The 18,622-nt window shown below is 40.9% G+C and overlaps 1 protein-coding gene across 1 annotated transcript; it reads left to right on the top strand.

Annotated features, from left to right (window-relative positions):
- The first annotated feature begins 212 nt into the window (after positions 1-212).
- myl7 (myosin, light chain 7, regulatory) lies at positions 213-17,349 on the top strand. Its single transcript, XM_059967951.1, has 7 exons — positions 213-228; positions 3,290-3,394; positions 5,497-5,572; positions 5,802-5,906; positions 6,514-6,592; positions 16,747-16,795; positions 17,245-17,349. The coding sequence occupies exons 1-7, from the start codon at positions 226-228 to the stop codon at positions 17,347-17,349; spliced, it is 522 nt and encodes a 173-aa protein (XP_059823934.1). The 5' UTR covers positions 213-225.
- Positions 17,350-18,622: the final 1,273 nt, after the last annotated feature.

Genomic DNA, 18,622 nt, shown 5'->3' with positions numbered 1-18,622 from the left:
TTTAATGTTACTCTGGAATGTTAAACCCTCTTTACACTATCTGGACTGTAGAGAAGGAATTTCTTTTATCAGAGTCCTGTGACAGTCAGATACTAGGTTGCATATTTCCTTGTATGGTCTCTATCCATCAGTGTGTGCCCATTTTAGGAACAAAGAGATAAAGAAGACTATATAGGACAAAAGTGATCTGACACTAGCATTTGTATTCAACATCAGCTAAGTAAAATGGTAAGTGATAAAATATTTTGTTTGTTCTGTATCTCCCTTAAGCCAGAATTTTCTTTCCATGTTGCAAATGGTCAAGATCAAACATAATTAAAGCAATTGCAAACTATACCTTTATACAATGTATGTGTGCTTCTCCTACTTTTTGTATCAAGATCCTTCTAACAGATTAAACGATCTTGACCAAAGGAAATATGGAACCCTTGATGAAATTTGTCCATATTTTAACTCTGAAATACTGATTCCAGATCTCAGAAGTATAAAGTACAAGATCACTATTTATTATTCCGCGCAGTGTAAAAAAAACTGCAAGGGAAATTTTAAAAGTTAGTTGTAACATTAATATCAAAGCAGACAAGATCTTTTTATAAGACATTATTCAGAGCCTTTTGTTTTTACTGCCGGTATCTGCTCTATTGTTTATTTTTATTTGCAGATGTGAATTACTAATATTTTTGATCAGTTCTAATATTTTTTTACATTGAAAGATTAAAAATCTGCTCTGTACTGCAACTACATCGATAAATACTTTAAAGTAAATAACATGAAAAGGCAATTTTTTTTCTCAATTACATTTTGGTAGATAAAAAGTAACTTTTAAATGGTTAAAGATTAAAAGTTGTTGATTTTCAGGGAGACCTAGATGCGCTTGTACACTTAACTCTGAAAAGCAAGGATGTTGGCTTTATTGGAACAGGATCTGAGTACAACAGCGAAGCATTTTTCTCTGAATGTTATGGAGGCTTGTAACTGGAACATTGTATATCAGTCTGGTCTCCTTACCTAAGGAAAGCTATATTTGCGATAGAGGCAGTGCAGACGAGATTCACTGATTTCTTCCTGGACTGGCAGTTTGTCCTATGAGGAATGACAAAGCAGGTTATGTCTGTAACTCTCCTGAGTTTAGAAGAATAAAAGATAATCTCACTAAAACATACAAAATTCTTACAAGGCTTGATGGTGGAAGCGAGGTTGAAAATTCCCAGGACTGTGGAGTTAATAGTCTAGATAAGATTGGTCATTAGAGACAGAGATGAAAAGGAATTTTAGTCATCTTTGGAATTCACTAAACAAGAATTTGGATGCTGAGCAGCTGAGTACATTCAAGACAGAAACCAACTGGTTGTTCAGGGGAATAAAATATCACATTACTGCTAGAAAGTGATACTTAGGTAAAAGATTACTGAATGACAAAGGTAACAAGAGGGGCCAAATAGCCATTTCCTGGCTCTTTCCGTTATTACAGTGAATCTTCTTTCTTACAGAGCGCATTTGTCCATGGAAATGACAAAACCAGTCTTTCATCAACCATTGTAATTATGCTCAACAGCACTTCCTTCAAATATATGCAGTTACTATTGGTGACAGCTTCCCTTAATAAATAGAAAACATTTAATTTTATTTAATATAACTCATATCATATTACTAAACTATTTAATCACTTTGGTGCTTAATTATCTATACATTACATGGCATCACACCAAATAACATTCTAAGTACCTGAATCCCTATTCTGAAACCCTGATCTCCTCAAATCTTGACCTCTTGCTCCATCAGTAGTTGCTCATGGCTTAAGTTTGCTGGATCTTAAATCCTGGAATTCCCTTCCTTTTCTCTCTGTCTCTGTCTCTTTTTTTCTCTCAGATACTCTCCGTCTCTCTTGATAAATCTACTTTGATAACTTCAGCATGTTTTACAATGTCGGCAGTACTCTGTAAATACAGTTGTTGAAAGCTAGATTATTGTAAAACTTACTTTAAAATATTAAAAACTCATACAAGTATTTTTCACATCAGAGTTCTGCACTTGTCAGTTTTAAGAAATTGCAATTTAATTAAGAACATACTTGAACTGGCTTTCCTGCAATGTTAAGAGCATTTTTCTATTCAGATGAATGTGAGAAACAGGTGGGGAGTATTTTTTTTTAGCAAATCTGATGGAGATAAATTATATGAAAAATTCTAGAATATTAAACAGCTCCTTTTTGCAAGGTACTGGTTAAAACTGAATTTGGAAACATCATCAATCTGCTACTGCTGGAGTTCTGTTTTATAGTTCTAGAGAACCCTTGTGATTTACAGAAAGGACTAGCTGGCCCTGAGTTGTATGACAGTGAATTGCAGATATTGACAATGTATGGTAGTAATATAATCATGTAGTCTGGTGACAACAAAACTAAATTAGAACAGGCATGATAGAGTTTAGTTTTTGTGTAACATATAATGGGAAAAAAACAGCAGATTTATGCACAATGAAGGGGAACTTACCAGCTAAGGAAATCAGATGACCTACCTTTTACTGAAAATATTCAGTAAATGTGAATTGGGTAACAGTAAAGTTCATTGGGAACAAAATATATTGTGTAAGAACTTGACTAAAAGTTAAAAAGAAATTACTTTCTCATCACATCATTACTGAGGATATAATCTACATATATTGAAATAAGAATGATGGTTCTGGAACTGCTATGGAAGTATTGGTGCGGTGATGTCTGCAGAAGACTTTGTTTGGCTAAAGAACTTGGATGAGCAAGATAGAAGTTTCTTTTTCCAAATTTTATTTAAAATTAGTCAACCTGATCTTAATCTCTTTCATCAACAATTTAATATTTATGGTCAGTACGTTAGCGTAATGCTTTATAGCACCAGCAATCAGTGATCAGGGTTCAATTCCCACTGCTGTCTGTAAGGAGCTTGTACGTTTTCCCCACGACTGCGTGGGTTTCATCTGGGTGCTCCAGTGTCCTTCCATGTTCCAAAGATGTACAGGTTAGGGTAAGTTGTGGGCATGCCATGCTGGTGCTGGAAATACTGAGGGCTTCTCCCAGCATATATTCAGACAGTTGGCTGTCGACGCAGACAACACATTTCACTGTATGCTTCAATGTTTTGTTGTACATAAAGATAACCTTTTTCTTGTAATGATCTTATTTTTAATAATTATGTTTTCTTTACATAAAGTAGCAAGCCTTACAATAATTTATATTTGACTGATGACATGATAAAGGTGTCACAGAAATTATGGTTTGATACCCTACCCTTTGCTCTGCCTGTTCCATTGGTAGGCAAGCAGGAAAGCAGCAAGGAAAGGTTCAACCAAACACACCCAACGGAACTCATCCAACGTCTTCTCCATGTTTGAACAATCTCAAATTCAGGAGTTTAAAGAGGTGAGGAGTTCAAAGATTCAAAGTATGTTTATTTATCAAAGGATGTATACAGCATACAACCCTGAAATTCATCTTCCCCACAGACTGTTCACATACTGAATCTCCTTACCCAATTTCCTTCTCCTTTTTTGATTGTTCTTGTGCCTCCTTGATAATCTGCTTTGATACCTATCTGCAATATCTCCAATTTTCACTATATGATCAGAAAATTGTAGCATGCATGCACAGCAAACTGCTTGGAATAGTCCCTCTAAAACCTTCCAATTCATGTACGTGCCCAAGTGTCTTTTAGATGTTGTTAATGTACCTGCCTCAACCACTTCCTCTGGCAGCTCGTTTCATATATTGACCAGCCTCTTGGTGAAAAAGTTGTCCCTCAGTCTCATATTGTCTCTTCCCTTTCACTTTAAAACCACATCCTCTAATTCTTGATTTCCAAACCCTGTGAAATAGATTGCTTGCGTTCACCCTATCAATATCCCTCATGATTTTATCCATCTCTATAAAATCACCCTTCATGATTCTACACTGCAATGAATAACGTTCTAGTCTGCACAACTTCTCTCTAACTCAATCCTTAAGTTCTGCCAGCACCCTTGAAAATCTTTCCTGCTCTCTTCCTGGCTTCATGGCATCTTTCTGACAGCAGAACGCCCGGAACTGAAGACAATATTCCATATGCAATTGCACCATCATCTTGCACAACCGCAACACAACATTCCAACTTCTGTTCTTGATGTTCTGATTGTGGTGAACTATGTGCCTGTCGGGACACGCCCCTGCTGACTGCTCCTGTGGCTCCTCCCACAGGCCCCTGTATAAAGGCGATCTGAGGCCTGACGCTCGGCCTCAGTCTCCAGGACATTGTATGATAGACACTCACTCCTGGTTCCTTCTTCCAGTCAATAAAAGCCGATATCTCGCCTTACGTCTCAGTGTGAGTTATTGATGGTGCATCACTGATTTATGAAGGCAAACATTCCAAAAGCCTTCTTCACTACCATGTCTGTATCTTTTCAGGGGATGAAGTCCTGTGTTCTACCAAACTCCCTAGTGCCCTGCCTTTCACTGTGGAAGTCCTACCCTGAGTAGTCTTCCCAAGATGCAACACCTCACACTTACCTGAATTTAACTCCATTTGCCTTCTGATGGCTTTTTTCAGGTAGGCAGTTTAAGGATTTAGAGCCCGCGATGGTGAGCCAGTGATGGAAGTTTCCAAGTCAGAATGGTACATAGTTCGTAGGGTTCCCATGTAATTGCTGCCTTTGCCTTTTTTCCAATTTGAGGTTGGTAGCCCTTCATTTCAACATGATGACTTCAGTCTGAACGCCTTAGATATTGTCCCTTTTCCACTTCTACTTGACGATGGCTGACTTTCCTGAGGGAGTTAGCTGATAGTTGGAATAAGAGCTTGAGGGTCAGGGAAGTCAGACACATTTGCAAGGCCACAAACCATTGGAACAGTGGTGGTCCACTTTCTTAACAACGTCACCTGACAAGGAATGCTTTTATCTCCTCACTCTTATTTTTCCCATCAGCTCTGTGGACCAGAATTCCATGATCTTTCTGCACATTCCCCCAACTCATCCACAATTGATCATTCCTCATCACCAGTTCATCAAAGCTTTTAAAGCTCAAAGTAAGATTATTATCAAAGTACATATACACCCCAGAGATTCATTTTCTTGAGGGCAATCACAGTAACTGCAAGTAATATGGTAGAATCAATGAAGGACCATACCCAACAGGACAGGCAACAACCAATGTGCAAAAAAGAAATTAATGATCTTAACTCAGACTCTCCCTCCCAATCTCTCCTCTCTCCTCACTGTGACTCTGCCTCCCTGGTCTCCAAAGACCCTCCCGATGTGGCCATGAAATGCATTCAGTAAATTAAAATCGTTTCCATTCTCCTTGGCAACCTGGTTCCCTGTTCCTTCCCCATGGTGCGACCATTATTTCAGTAAGCGCTGGGTTAAAGGGTGAAGTATTTCCAAGGAGGATTGCTTTTGGGGGCTGTATTAAATGTCAACTATGAGTGATGAATAACACCAAGCAATGCCAGAGAAGATATTGATTAAATCTCTTTCATAAACTAACAGGCATTTGGCTGCATCGATCAGAACCGTGATGGGATCATTAGTAAACAAGATCTGAAAGAGACCTTCATGCAATTGGGTGAGCGAACATATTAAGCATTTCTCCGCTGACTGGCTATCCAGTAGTTTGAGGTTCACGGTGCTTGTCGGATTTCTCCTGGAAATGGCTGGTTTCAAAGCACTGGAATTGCATTATGTAACCAACACTGTTACTTGGTCTCTTCAAAGTGACTTTGTAAGGAAAAAATTCAATTAAATTATTTAAATATGCAAATGATATAATATTAACTGAATGATTATCTTTGTAGGCAAGGTAAATGTAAAGGATGAAGAACTGGAGGAGATGCTGAAAGAGGGAAAGGGGCCAATGAACTTTACAGTGTTTCTCAGTCTCTTTGGAGAAAAGCTGAATGGTAAGGCCACATTTGACCACCCATCTGCACCAACTACAGCCCTAACGGATCACAGATATAAGAGTCACCTTCTCAGTACTTGAAGAGTTTCTTATTGTTTGTTTTGTCACTGCTTGCATAGTGATGGCGGCCTTGCTGTCCTCAATGGATAGCTCACTTGACTCTGAGTCAGAATGGTGTCGATTAAGTCCCACAGAAGAGACTTAAACACAACCCCTACACTTGTACTCCTTTGCAATAGTGAGTGGGTGTGGTGAAGAATTAATGCAAAGGACCCCACTTCATTATTGTGAAGTGAGTTCCAACCTGTACTTTGACTAATATTTGTCTTTTGGTCAACAACACCAAAATAGATAGCGATTACTATCACAGTCCATTCATGGAAGTTTATTGTGTGCAAATTGACTACTAGTATTTGCAACACTACACGGAGTGACAGCCTTTCTAAAGTATTTAGATTGCCTGTAAGTGTTTTGGAATGTCCAAGTGGCTGTAAATAGAAGTCTTTTATTTTAGGCAAGCAGTGTTTTACAGTGATTCCATCTGTCCTAATCTCAGCGCTGTGGTTACAAATGTGATCAATTAATTGCCCACTTCATTCCGACAGGCACTGATCCAGAAGAAACCATTTTGAATGCATTCAAACTATTTGATCCTCAAGGTACAGGGACTGTCAATAAGGACGAGTGAGTATTACTCATCGAGACCATGAGCTAAAATAAAAGTCACCCAACGACCCTGCAGAAGGAAGTGAGTTCAGTGTTTAGCATTTTCCCATGATATTTGGGGACTGAAGATCAGAGTGTATTTTATATGAGGCCAAAGTATGTCACAGCCTTTGCTTTACTTATATTTTTATCGGCCATGCTTGTTTTGAAGGTTTACTCACAGCTTTCCTCCCTGATTTTTGCAGTAGCATTAGTTGAGTTCAGTCCCCTGCCCTCCAACAAGCCTGTCACATCAGAGAGAATCTACATTTGGTATGGTAGGAAAAAGATGGTTCAAAGTAAGATTCATTATCGAAGTATGTATATGTTACCACATATTACCTAGAGATTCATTTTTTTACAGGTATTTACAGGGAAATAAAGGAATACAATGGAATTTTGTGAAAAACTGTACATAAGCAAAGACTGACAAACAAACAAAGTACAAAATTGGACAAGTTGTGCAAATAAAAAAATGACACAGTTTTGCAAAGAGTCCTTGAAAGTGAGTGTAGAGTTAATTCAGAGTTGTGGAGAGTGAAGTTGTCCATGGCGGTCCAGAAGCCTGGTTGTAGTGTTAATAACTTTTCCTGAATCTGGTGGTGTGGAACCTAACTTACCTCCTGCCAACTGGTAGCAGAGATAAGAGAGCACAGCCTGGGTAGTGGGGGTCCTTGATGATGTGCTGCTCCTCCACCTTGAGGGGAGGCCTCACCTCGGCACAAGTGAAGGCCATGAACCAATATGTCGGAGTGGAAATAGGAATCAGAATTAAAATGTTTGTCCACCAAGAAGTCCTGCTTGCGGCAGATAGTGTGGAGGTGCTCGACAAGGCGGTCCTCCAATTTACGACGGGTCTCACTAATGCAGAGGAGGCCGCAGAGGGAGCACCAGACACAATGGATGACCCCAGCATGCTCGCAGGTGAGGTGTTGCTTCACCTGGAAGGACGGATTGGGGCACTGAATGGAGGAGGTGCGTGGCAAGGTGTAGCAATTTGACTGCTTCTGGGGATTAGTGCTGGGAGCAGGATTAGTGGGCATGGACAAATGGGTAAGAGAATCACAGGGGGGAGCAGAAACCGAGGCGGGGGTGCAATTATTGACCAATAGGAACCAACCTCAAGGAATCTCGCTAAAACTAATATAACAATAAGACAGCACAAGGTCTTCAAGCCATATTACTGAAATGCAGACGAATAGCCAGAAATTTCACGGGAAATTCTAATTGCAAACTCTTTTTAGGCTTAAAAGTATGGAATTTTGGGCATATTTTGTAGTTTGTACGTACAATTCATGGTGAAATCTTGCTTTTGGGAAATTTGTATCAGGTACTCATGGCCAGAGTCGGAATCAGAATCAGATTTAATATCATCCACATGTGTCATGAAATTTGTTAAGTTTGTAAGCAGCAGTACAATGCAATACGTGATAATATACAAAAATAACTGAGTTACAGTAAGTTTATAAATGTATTTTAAATAGTTACATTAAGATGAGTAGTGCAAAAAAAGGAATTTTAAAAATTGTGAGGTATCGAATGGCAGAGGGGAAGAAGCTGTTCTAAATCTTTGAGTGGGCGTCTTCGGGCTTCTGTACCTCCATACTAATGGTATCAGTCAGAAGAGGGCATGTCCTGGGTGGTGGGGGTCCTTGGTGATGGAGGCTGCTTTTTTGAGGTCCTGGGTATTACAGAGGCTAGTGCCCATGATGGAGCTGACTACAGTAATTTTGCAACCCTGCGGCTTGCTATGATCCTGTGCAGTAGCGCCCCCTGCCCATACCAGGTGGTGCTGCAGCCAGTCAGAATGCTCTGCACAGTACATCTGAATTGAACTGAACCGACTTTATTTCTTACATCCTTCACATACATAAGGAGTAAAAATTTTTACATTATGTCTCTGTCTAAGTGTACAATGTGCAATCATAGTAACATATAATAATTTATAATAAATACAACAGTCAATGTAACATAGAGTAATCAGCACGAGTTAATCAGTCTGGTGGAAGAAGCTGTACTGGAGCTTGTTGGTTCTGGCTTTTATGCTGTGGTAGCAGCTGGAGTAGTTTGTGGTTGGGGTGACAGTTCCCCAATGATCCTACGGGCCCTTTTTACACACCTGCCTTTGTAAATGTCCTGAATCATGGGAAGTTCACATCTACAGATGCACTGGGCTGTCCGCACCACTCTCTGCAGAGTCCTGCGATTGAGGGAAGTACAGTTCCCACACCAGGCAGCCAGTCAGGATGCTCTCAATTGTGCTCCTGTAGAAAGTTTTTAGGACTTGGGGAGCCCATACCAAACTTCCTCAACAGCCTGAGGTGAACCTGTTGTGCCTTTTTCACCACACAGCTGGTGTGTACAGACCACGTAAGGTCCTCGGTGATGTGGATGCCAAAGAATTTAAAGCTTTTACCCTCTCAGCCCCAGATCCATTGATGTCAACAGGGGTTAGCCCGACTCCATTCCTCCTGTAATCCACAACCAGCTTCTTTGTTTTTGCAACATTGAGGGAGAGGTTTTCTTGACACCACTGTGTCAGAGAGATGACTTCTTCCCTGTAGGCCACCTCTTTACTGTTTAAAATTAGGCCAATCAATTAGTGTCATCGGCAAATTTGATTAGCAGATTAGAGCTGTGGGTGATGACTCAGTCGTGGGTATACAGGGAGTAAAGGAGGGGACTCAGTACACAGCCCCGAGGGGCTCCTGTGTTGAGACTCAGAGGGGTGGAGGTGAGGAAGCTCACTTTTACAACCTGACAGGAAGTCCAGGATCCAGCTCCAGATGAAGGCCGAGGTCTCTGAACTTCTTGTTGAGCCTGGATGGACTTATGGTGTTGAATGTTGAACTGTAGTCCAAGAACAGCATTCTCACATAAGCATCCTCCTTCTCCAGATGTGTAAGGATGGTATGTAGAGCAGTGGCTATTGCATCATCTGTTGAACGGCTATGTCAGTAGGCGAATTGTAGAGGGTCCAGTGTGGGTGGTAGCAAGCTGCAGATGTAATCCTCGACCAGCATCTCAAAGCATTTGCTTATTATTGAGGTGAGTGCGGCAGGACGCCAGTCGTTCAGACATGTTACCTTGGTCTTTTTTGGTACAGGAACGATGGTGGATAATTTGAAGCAGGTGTGCACTCTAAACTGGGAGAGGGAGAGATTAAAAATATCTGTAAGCACACCTGCCGGTTGTGCTGTGCACATCCTGAGTACTCGCCCTGGGATGCCGTCTGATCCCACAGCCTTGCGACTGTCCACTCATTGGAAACATCTGCGTACTTCAGCCTCTGAGATGACCAGGTTGCAGGCTGTAGCGGTGGCTTTCCTCGGAGGCTGAATTAGCGATGAATTTGAGAGTGCTTTAGGTGACGAACCAAATCTCCTCGAACTCTTAATGAGATATAGCTACTGTCTTGTCTTCTTATAGTTGCAATGAAATGTTGGAATCAGGCTAGATCCTCAGTGATATTGACACCCAGGAATTTGAAATTGCTCTCTCTCTCCATTTTTGGTCACTGTACGAGTGTTGGTTTGTGTTCCCTCGTCTTACCCTTTCTGAAGTCCACAATCAGCTCGTTGGTCTTACCAACATTGAGTGCTAGGTTGTTATTGCAACACCACTTAACCAGCTGGTACATCCTGTATGCCCTCTCGTCACCATCAGAGACTCTGGCATCAATACTTGTATCATCAGCAAATTTATAGATGGTATTTGAGCTGTGCCTAGCCACCCAGTCATGGGTAGAGAGAGAGTAAAGCAGTGGGCTAAGCAGGCATCTGTGTGGTGCACCAGTGTTGATTGTCAGCGAGGTGGAAATGTTGCTACCAATCCACTCATTGCGTAATTCATCCTAAAGTTCGGCCCTGGTCTATGCATGTAATAATATTATCAATGTGCACAGTGTGTTTTATTTGTTCAAGGGCAAATATTGGATCAAAAAGTTAAGATTTCTGATGTGTTATTAGCGCAGAGTACAACAAAGTCCCTTAAAGTGGCATAAAGTAATGGAGAATGGAAAAAGGGCCCTTCAGTTCAACTTGTTGCCCCTCAGTTTCCTTTGAAAATTTTCACCTTTCACCTTCAACCTGTGCCTTATAATATTTAGTTACCCTTCCCTGGGAAAAGTGTGCATTCATGCTATCTATTCCTCTCATGATTTTATACACCTCTGTAAGGTCACCCCTCATTCTTCCAGGGGATAAAGTTCTAGTCTGCCCAACCCCTCCCTATAACTCAGGCCTCAAGTCCTGGCAGCAGCCCTGTAAGTCTTCTCTTCACTCTTTTGGTCTGATGTCCAAAACTCTACATGATCCCCCAAATGTAGTCTCAACAAGTTTTGTACAGCTGTGACATAACATCCCAACCCCTGTATTCAGTGTCCTATCTGATGAAATGCCTTCTTCGCTACCTGCGTGCTTTCAGGGAACTTGGTACTAGGTTCCTCTGTTCCATGCAGTCTGTTTCCAGACTGGCCTGCCGTGTAGGATCTCGTCAAAGGCCTTGCTAAAGTCCTTATAGATAATGACTACTACTCTACCCTTGTCTCTCCTCTCAGTTTGCATTTCAAAAACATCTAAGCGATTTGCCAGACACGATTTCCTACACACAAAGCTGTGTTCATTACATCCTGTCCCTCAGAATACTCTCAGAAGCCTGTAGTTTCCTGGCTCGTCTTGGCTTTCCTTCTTAGATAATGGTACATTTTCCACCATCAGTTTGTTTTGGAACTCCACCTGCGGCTAAGGATGAAGCAATTATCTAGACAAGGGCCTCCACAATTTCTCCCCCAGCTTCCCACAAGATCCAAAGATGCACTTGGTCAAGTCCTGGGGATTTACCCACCTTGATCCGGGTGACGGCTGCCAAAATCCCCATCCAGGTAATTTGTATGTGGTCCAAAGACATCATTACTCACATTTCTCATTTTGTAACAGTAAAAGCCGATATATAATCAAATAAGACTAATAATCTTACTCGTCTCCTGAGACTCCACACATAAACAGCCATGCTGTTCTTTAAGGCACCCATTCTCTCCTTAACCGCCCTTTTAATAGATCTTTAGAATTTCTTGGGATTTTCTTTAACCTTGCTGACCAGATCCATCCAAAACCTTCTTCATGCACTCTTAATTTCCCTCTTAAGTGTACTTCTGCACTTACAGGCATCAAAGGATTTACTTGTCCCAATTGCCTCCACCTGATGTATGCCTCAATTTTTTTTTTACCAATGAGACCCTCAACTTGTAAACATAAAACTCCCTGAAGTTGCCAGCCTTGCCCTTCACCCAAACATGAACATGCCACTCCCTGACTCTGGATGTTGCACTTTTAAAAGCCTCCTACTTGCTCATTGTCCCTTTACCAGCAAACAGTACAACCCAATCGACCTCTGCACCTCCTAATCTCCAAAACTGGCCCTGCCCCAGTTTAGGACCCTAACTTGTGGACCCATCCCTTCTAATAGAATAATGGCCACTAGATCTGAAGTGCTCCCTGACTGATGCTGCAGTCACTACCCCTTCTGTATTCCTTATGAGGAGGTCCAAAGTGATACCTTTTCTAGTAGGGCCCTCTGTATATTGATTAAGGGAGTTTTCTTGGGCACATTTAAATAATTCCTCGGAGGGATAGGAAGGTAGGCAGAGGGGGTGGTGTGGCCCTTTTGATACAAGTTTTCTGTTTCCTGGGATGCAGACCACAGATTACAACAGGAAATAGAAAAGGTGTATCAGAAGGCAACGTTATGATGGTCATGGGAGATTACAATATGCAGGTCAATTGGGAATATCAGGTTGGTAATGGATCTCAAGAGAGTGAGTTTGTTGAATGCCCATGAGATGGCTTTTTAGAGCAGTTTGTCACTGAGCCTACTAGGGGATCAGCTATACTGGATTGGGTGTTCTGTAATGAACCAAGGCGATTAGGGAGCTTAAGGTAAAAGAGCCCTTAAGAGACAGTGATTACAATGTGATTGAGCTCAACTTGAAATTTGATAGGGAGAAAGCAAAGTTTGACATAGCAGTATTTCAATGGAGCAAAGGAAATTACAGTGGTCTGAGAGAGGAGTTGGCCAAAGTAAATTTGAAGAAGCTGCTGGTAGGGATGACAGCAGAGCAGCAATGGCATGGGTTTCTGGGGAAATGAAGAATGTGCAGGATAGGTGTAATCCAAAAACGAAGAAATTGTCAAAATGGCAAAATAGTACAACCGTGACTGACAAGGGAAGTCAAAGCTATTGTAAAAGCAGAAGAAAGGGCATACAACAAAGCAAAAATTAGCAGGAAGATAGAGGATTAGGAAGCTTTTAAAAACCTACAGAGAGCGACTAAAAGAATCATTGGGGGGGAAAGATGAAATATGAAAGCAAGCTAGCAAAGAATATCAAAGTGGATAGTAAAAGCTTTTTCAAGTATGTAAAAATAAATGAGAGATGAGAGTGGATATAGGACGAAGATGAGGCAGGAGAAATAATAACAGGGGTCAAGGAGATGGCAGGTGAACTAAACCAGCATTTTGCATCAGTTTTCACTGTGGAAGACACTAGCAGCATACCAGATGTCGAAGGGTGTGAGGGAAGAAAAGTGGGTGCAGTTATTATTACAAGGGAGAAGGTGATCAAAAAGCTGACAGACCTAAGGGTACATAAGTCACCCAGAACAGATGAACTGCACCCTAGGATTTTAAAAGAGGTAGCATTAAAGATTGTGGTGGCATTATAAATGATCTTTCAAGAATGATTGGACTCTGTCATGGTGCTAGAGGACTTGAAAATTGCAAATGTCATTCCACTCTTTAAGAAAGGAGGAAAGCAGCAAAAAGGGAATTATAGACCAATTAGCCTGATCTCAGTGGTTGGGTTCGATTGTGAAGGATGAGGTTATGGAGTACTTGCTGACACAGGAGGTCATGCTATTAGGCAGGTTCTTAATTGGACACAGCATCAAAGGTTATGGAGAGAAGGCTGGGGAGTGGGGCTGAGGAAGGGAGAAGAGAGCCATGATTGAATGGCAGAGCAGCCTCAATGGGCCAAATGGCTGAATCTGCTCCTATGTCTTATGGTCTTAAAGTCTTATAAAATAACACGAATGAAAAAAACTGGAGTGACTCATAGTTGTACTGATGGTGCAACTATTGTTGGTGGAATTTCTGGTGGTGACGAGGAGGCATACAGGAGTGAGATAGATCGGCTGGTTGACTGGTGTCGCAGCAACAACTTTGCACCCAATGTCAGTAAGACCAAGGAATTTATTGTGGACTTCAGGGTGGGGAAGGGGAGAGAACCAACACTGGTCCTCAACGAGGAATCAGCAGTGGAAGGGGTGAGCAGTTCCATGTTGCACAGGATTGGAAAAAGCCACAGAAAGTTGCAAACTCAGTCAGCTCCATCATGAGCACGGGCCTCCCCAGCATCGAGGACATCTTCAAACAGCGATGCTTCAAAATGGTGGCATCCATTATTAAGGACCACAATCACCCAGGACATGCCCTCTTCTCATTGCTACCATCAGGGAGGAGGTAAAGAAGCCTGAAGACACACACTTAACATTTTAGGAACAGCTTCTTCCATTCCACCATCAGATTTCTGAATGGACAATGTACACTACCTCATTATTTTTGTTCTCTTTTTGAACTACTTATTATATATATATATTTCTTCTTGTAATTTATAGTATTTTTATTAAGTATTGTGCTTTCCTACTGCTGCAAAACAACAAATTTTGCAATGTAGTCCTGTGATATTAAACCTGACTCTGAGGGAATCTGAACACAGCTCATAAACAGCTTCTCCATGGGGAGAGTTAGAAGCACCAAATTTCTGGGAGTGTACATATCCAATTGTCTCACCTGGTCACTCAACACCATTTCTTTGGTCAAGAAAGCGCAGCAGCATCTTTACTTCCTGAGGAGATTGAGGCGTAAGGCTCTCCACATCTCCATTCTAGCCAATTTTAACTGGAGCATCATTGAGAGTGCCCTGACCAGCTGCATCATAGTCTAGAAGAGTGGGCTGAAAGATGGCAGATGGAGTTTAATGCTGATAAGTGTGAGGTGCTACATTTTGGTAGGAATAATCAAAATAGGACATATATGATAAATGGTAGGACATTGAGAAATGCAGTAGAATAGAGTGACCTAGGAATAATGGTGCATAGTTCCCTGAAGATGGAATCTCATTTGGATAGGGTGGTGAAGAAAGCTTTTGGTATGCTGGCCTTTATAAATCAGAGCAATGAGTATAGGAGTTGGGATGTAATGTTGAAATTGTACAAGGCATTGGTGAGGCCAAATTTGGAGTATTGTGTACAGTTCTGCTCACTGAATTATAGGAAAGATGTCAACAAATTAGAGAGAGTACAGAGGAAATTTACTAGAATGTTACCTGGGTTTCAGCACCTAAGTTATAGAGAAAGGTTGAACAAGTTAGGTCTTTATTCTTTGGAGTGTAGAAGGTTGAGGGGGCACTTGATAGAGGTATTTAAAATTTTGAGTGGGATAGATAGAGTTGACATGGATAGGCTTTTTCCATTGAGAGTAAGGGAGATTGAAACAAGAGGACATGAGTTGAGAGTTAAGAGGCAAAGTTTTAAGGGTAACATGAGGGGGATCTTCTTTATTTAGAGAGTGGTAGCTATGTGGAACGAGCTTCTAGTAGAAGTGGTAGACGCAGATTTGATTTTGTCATTTAAAAGAAATATTGGAAATGTATATAGACAGGAAAGGAATGGAGGATTATGGGCTGAGTGCAGGTAGGTGGGACTAGGTGAGAGTAAGCATTCGGCACGGACTAGAAGGGCCGAGATGGCCTGCTTCCATGCTGTAATTGTTATATGGTTATATGGTACGAGAATTGTAAGGTATTGTAATGTATTATTAACAGTAAGTTAATACTAATTGGGAAACTGTTGGTAGCAAGAGGCGGGTTCCAGGGTTGGTGGGGTTTTTACTTCCACTCTTTTTACTCCCAGTATGCATTGTGTATGGTTCCTCCGCCCATGCCGCACGAGGTACCTGGAAGCCTCTGTACTGTAAATATCATTTGCCGTCCCAGGTAAAGATGTTCTTTTGGCCGTAACATTGTCGAGTGGTCTTTTGTAAAGTAGAAGTTACCACATAAGGCATCTGACTGCAAGTCACTGCAAGTTGTTTCATTTGGTGAACTTGAAAGGGCTAGACTGGTCTGAGATGGTTGTTACAACATCATGAGCTGAAGGGCTTGTACTGTGCCGTAGTGTTTTATGTTCTATGTTCGTAATGGTATGAACATAGAAGGACTCCTTCTCATGTAGGACCCCCATCATTGACCCAGAAGTGGAAGCTCCAGACGTTAGAATATTCTGCTCAATCCATTCAGCAGAGGTTGGCAGTGGAGTTTAATGTTATTTAAATTAACAATTCAAAATCTTTGCACGGGGCAATAAACTGATGCCCGTTTGCATTCTCAGTAAATTTTCTTGTAATAGTTAAAAGAGGAGGAGAAGTCTAGTATCCTGGTCACCAGCTATTCTTCAATATTTGCCTGGAACAGATTGATCTTGTTTATTATTTGCCAACATGAAATATCTCACAACCAGCAGTGATCCCGAGATCAAGAATATTCTCTTGGTATGGAGCGAGGATAGAGCTGACCAGACATACGAGGGGTGATTGATAAGTTCGTGACCAACTATATGGTACTTCTTTGGACTGTGAGAGGAAGCCAGAGGACCTGGAGAAAACCTTCACATTACAATGTACAGAGCCTCGCTACAGAACAGCACTGCAATTGAACTGCAAACTCCAGACTGGCCTGAGTTGTAATGGCGTGTTGTGCTAACTGCTATCATAGCCAAGCGGTTGTGTAGTGGCATCAGCATTGGACTTTGAGGTGAATGGTTCCGAGTTCAAATCTGGCCAGCTATTTACAAGCTTTCCATCCCATACTGGGTTGAGCATCAAGCTAGCAACTTTTCCTCGTTAAAAAAACAGTCAAAATGTTACAGAAATAGTAAAAATGCCGCCCAATGTGAAAATGAACAACAACCGCTACTAAAAGTTTAGCAAAAATAAGTCCAAACTGTCAAGTGACTTCATTAACAACCCAGTCTGGCAAGAACATTAAAACCATATGTATCTCTTTGTTTGTTTTTGCAGATTTAAAACACTGCTGATGTCACAGGCTGATAAGTTCAGTGCAGAAGAGGTGAGGTCTTACCCTGAATTATGCATTTGCTTGAATGCTGGGAGTTTCAAACAAGCTTTGCCAACTCATTTGGTAGAGTCAGAATGATCTCATGGGACAAATAAACCCTTAAGGGAATAGAGTTATGCCCCTGAATATTAACAATACAGGATGTACATTCCAGAAGAGCTAAAATTATCTTTCAGTGGATAGTTCTTTACGAGTTAGATGCTGACACTTAAAAACTGGGGATTTTGTAATGTTATGAGTTATGAGATTATTAAAATAAAAAGAGACAGTGAGATGTGTAGGAAAGCATGGGGTTTCCAAATCCTTAATCTTTGTTTTATTCTTACTATACTACTAGAAGCAGAAAAAGAAAGTGTCTATGTCCATACAAGCCTGTTATTTGTGTACGTCTCTCCCTCTGACTATTATAATCTCTTTGTTCTTGTCCCTTGCTCCTACAGGTTCAGCAGATGTTTGCTGTGTCTCCTATTGATGTTACAGGAAACATTGATTACAAGTCACTCTGTTACATTATCACACACGGAGATGAGAAGGAAGAAGCATAAATTGAATGGGGACCTGCTGTCATCAATAAAAACAGAAATATAAATGTATAAGAAATAAAAGCAGTAATTGAGTTGGTTCAACGTTCAATAAGATTCTTGTTTTTCAACACCTTAATGCATAATCCCTATTTAGATTATTATCTAAAAATCAATCTTAGTGGACTATTCAATGATTGAGCACCCACGAGGTACCTAATTCCACAGATTCACACTCTTTGAAGAACTTTCTCCTCACTTTGGTCCTAAGTGACCAAGTATTATTCTGAGATTCTGGTCCCTCCTTTTAGACTCATCAGTCAGGGGAAACATCACCCCAAAATCTGAAGAATTTATTACATGTTTTAATGACCAAAAATTGTGGGCTTGTCAACTTAATTTCTCCTCGTAGTACAATTCTTTTATTGTATAAATCAGTCCAGTGGCCAAAAGTAACTCTATGTTCCCTTAGGAAATCTGACAAAACATCCATTCGGTGCTCTAGATGTGACCTTAGGTTTGTATATTTAGTTCATAAAGGTCTTATGTGTTTCATTTAAAAGGTCCCAAACATATTACATCAAAAACCATTTTTCAATCTGAAACTTTAAAAAACAATTCTGCTTTTCTATTTTCCTAATCGATTACATTTTGCCAAATTATTTCATCTGTCATGCTCTTTGCAGTTTCCTTGCACTTGGCCACCTATCGTTATGTCATTAACAAAATTAGGTATGTTGTAGTTAATGTTTCAGATGGAAAAACCTTTGTCAGACAAAACTGAACTGAAACATCTGTTCCTCTTTCACAGATCAATCAGGTCAAATCAAATCAAGTCTAATTATCATTCAAACCATACATGGATACAACCAACTGAGACAGTGTTCCTCTGGGACCAAGGTACATACGCACATTCAAAATAGTGAGAAAGAGAAATAAAAACACACACCAATATGTAAGAAAACACGCATATAGTCCAAATCCCTGAGCGACATGCAAGTGGATGGTACAACTCCCAGCGATCCAGCCTGTTATTCCAACAGTCAAACACTGGAGGGCAGCACTGACATGAGAGGCCAACATGGACTCCATGCTACACCAACTCTCACATTGTCTCACCTGAACAGCAGCAACTGGCAAGCCTTCTTGAGGCCTAGTCCTCGCTACAACCGAGGCCACGCTGCTACCTCATTGCCTATCTCACCAACAAACAACGGAAAAAGGCCTACGGGATTTCACATTATCAATGTGCAACAGGGTCTTGCGATCGCAAGAGAAACGTCTGTAACCCCCTGGG

Source organism: Hypanus sabinus, chromosome 1 (assembly GCF_030144855.1).
Source record: "Hypanus sabinus isolate sHypSab1 chromosome 1, sHypSab1.hap1, whole genome shotgun sequence".
In the NCBI taxonomy this organism is placed as follows: Eukaryota; Metazoa; Chordata; class Chondrichthyes; order Myliobatiformes; family Dasyatidae; genus Hypanus; species Hypanus sabinus.
This window is presented reverse-complemented; position numbering and strand designations above follow the sequence as displayed.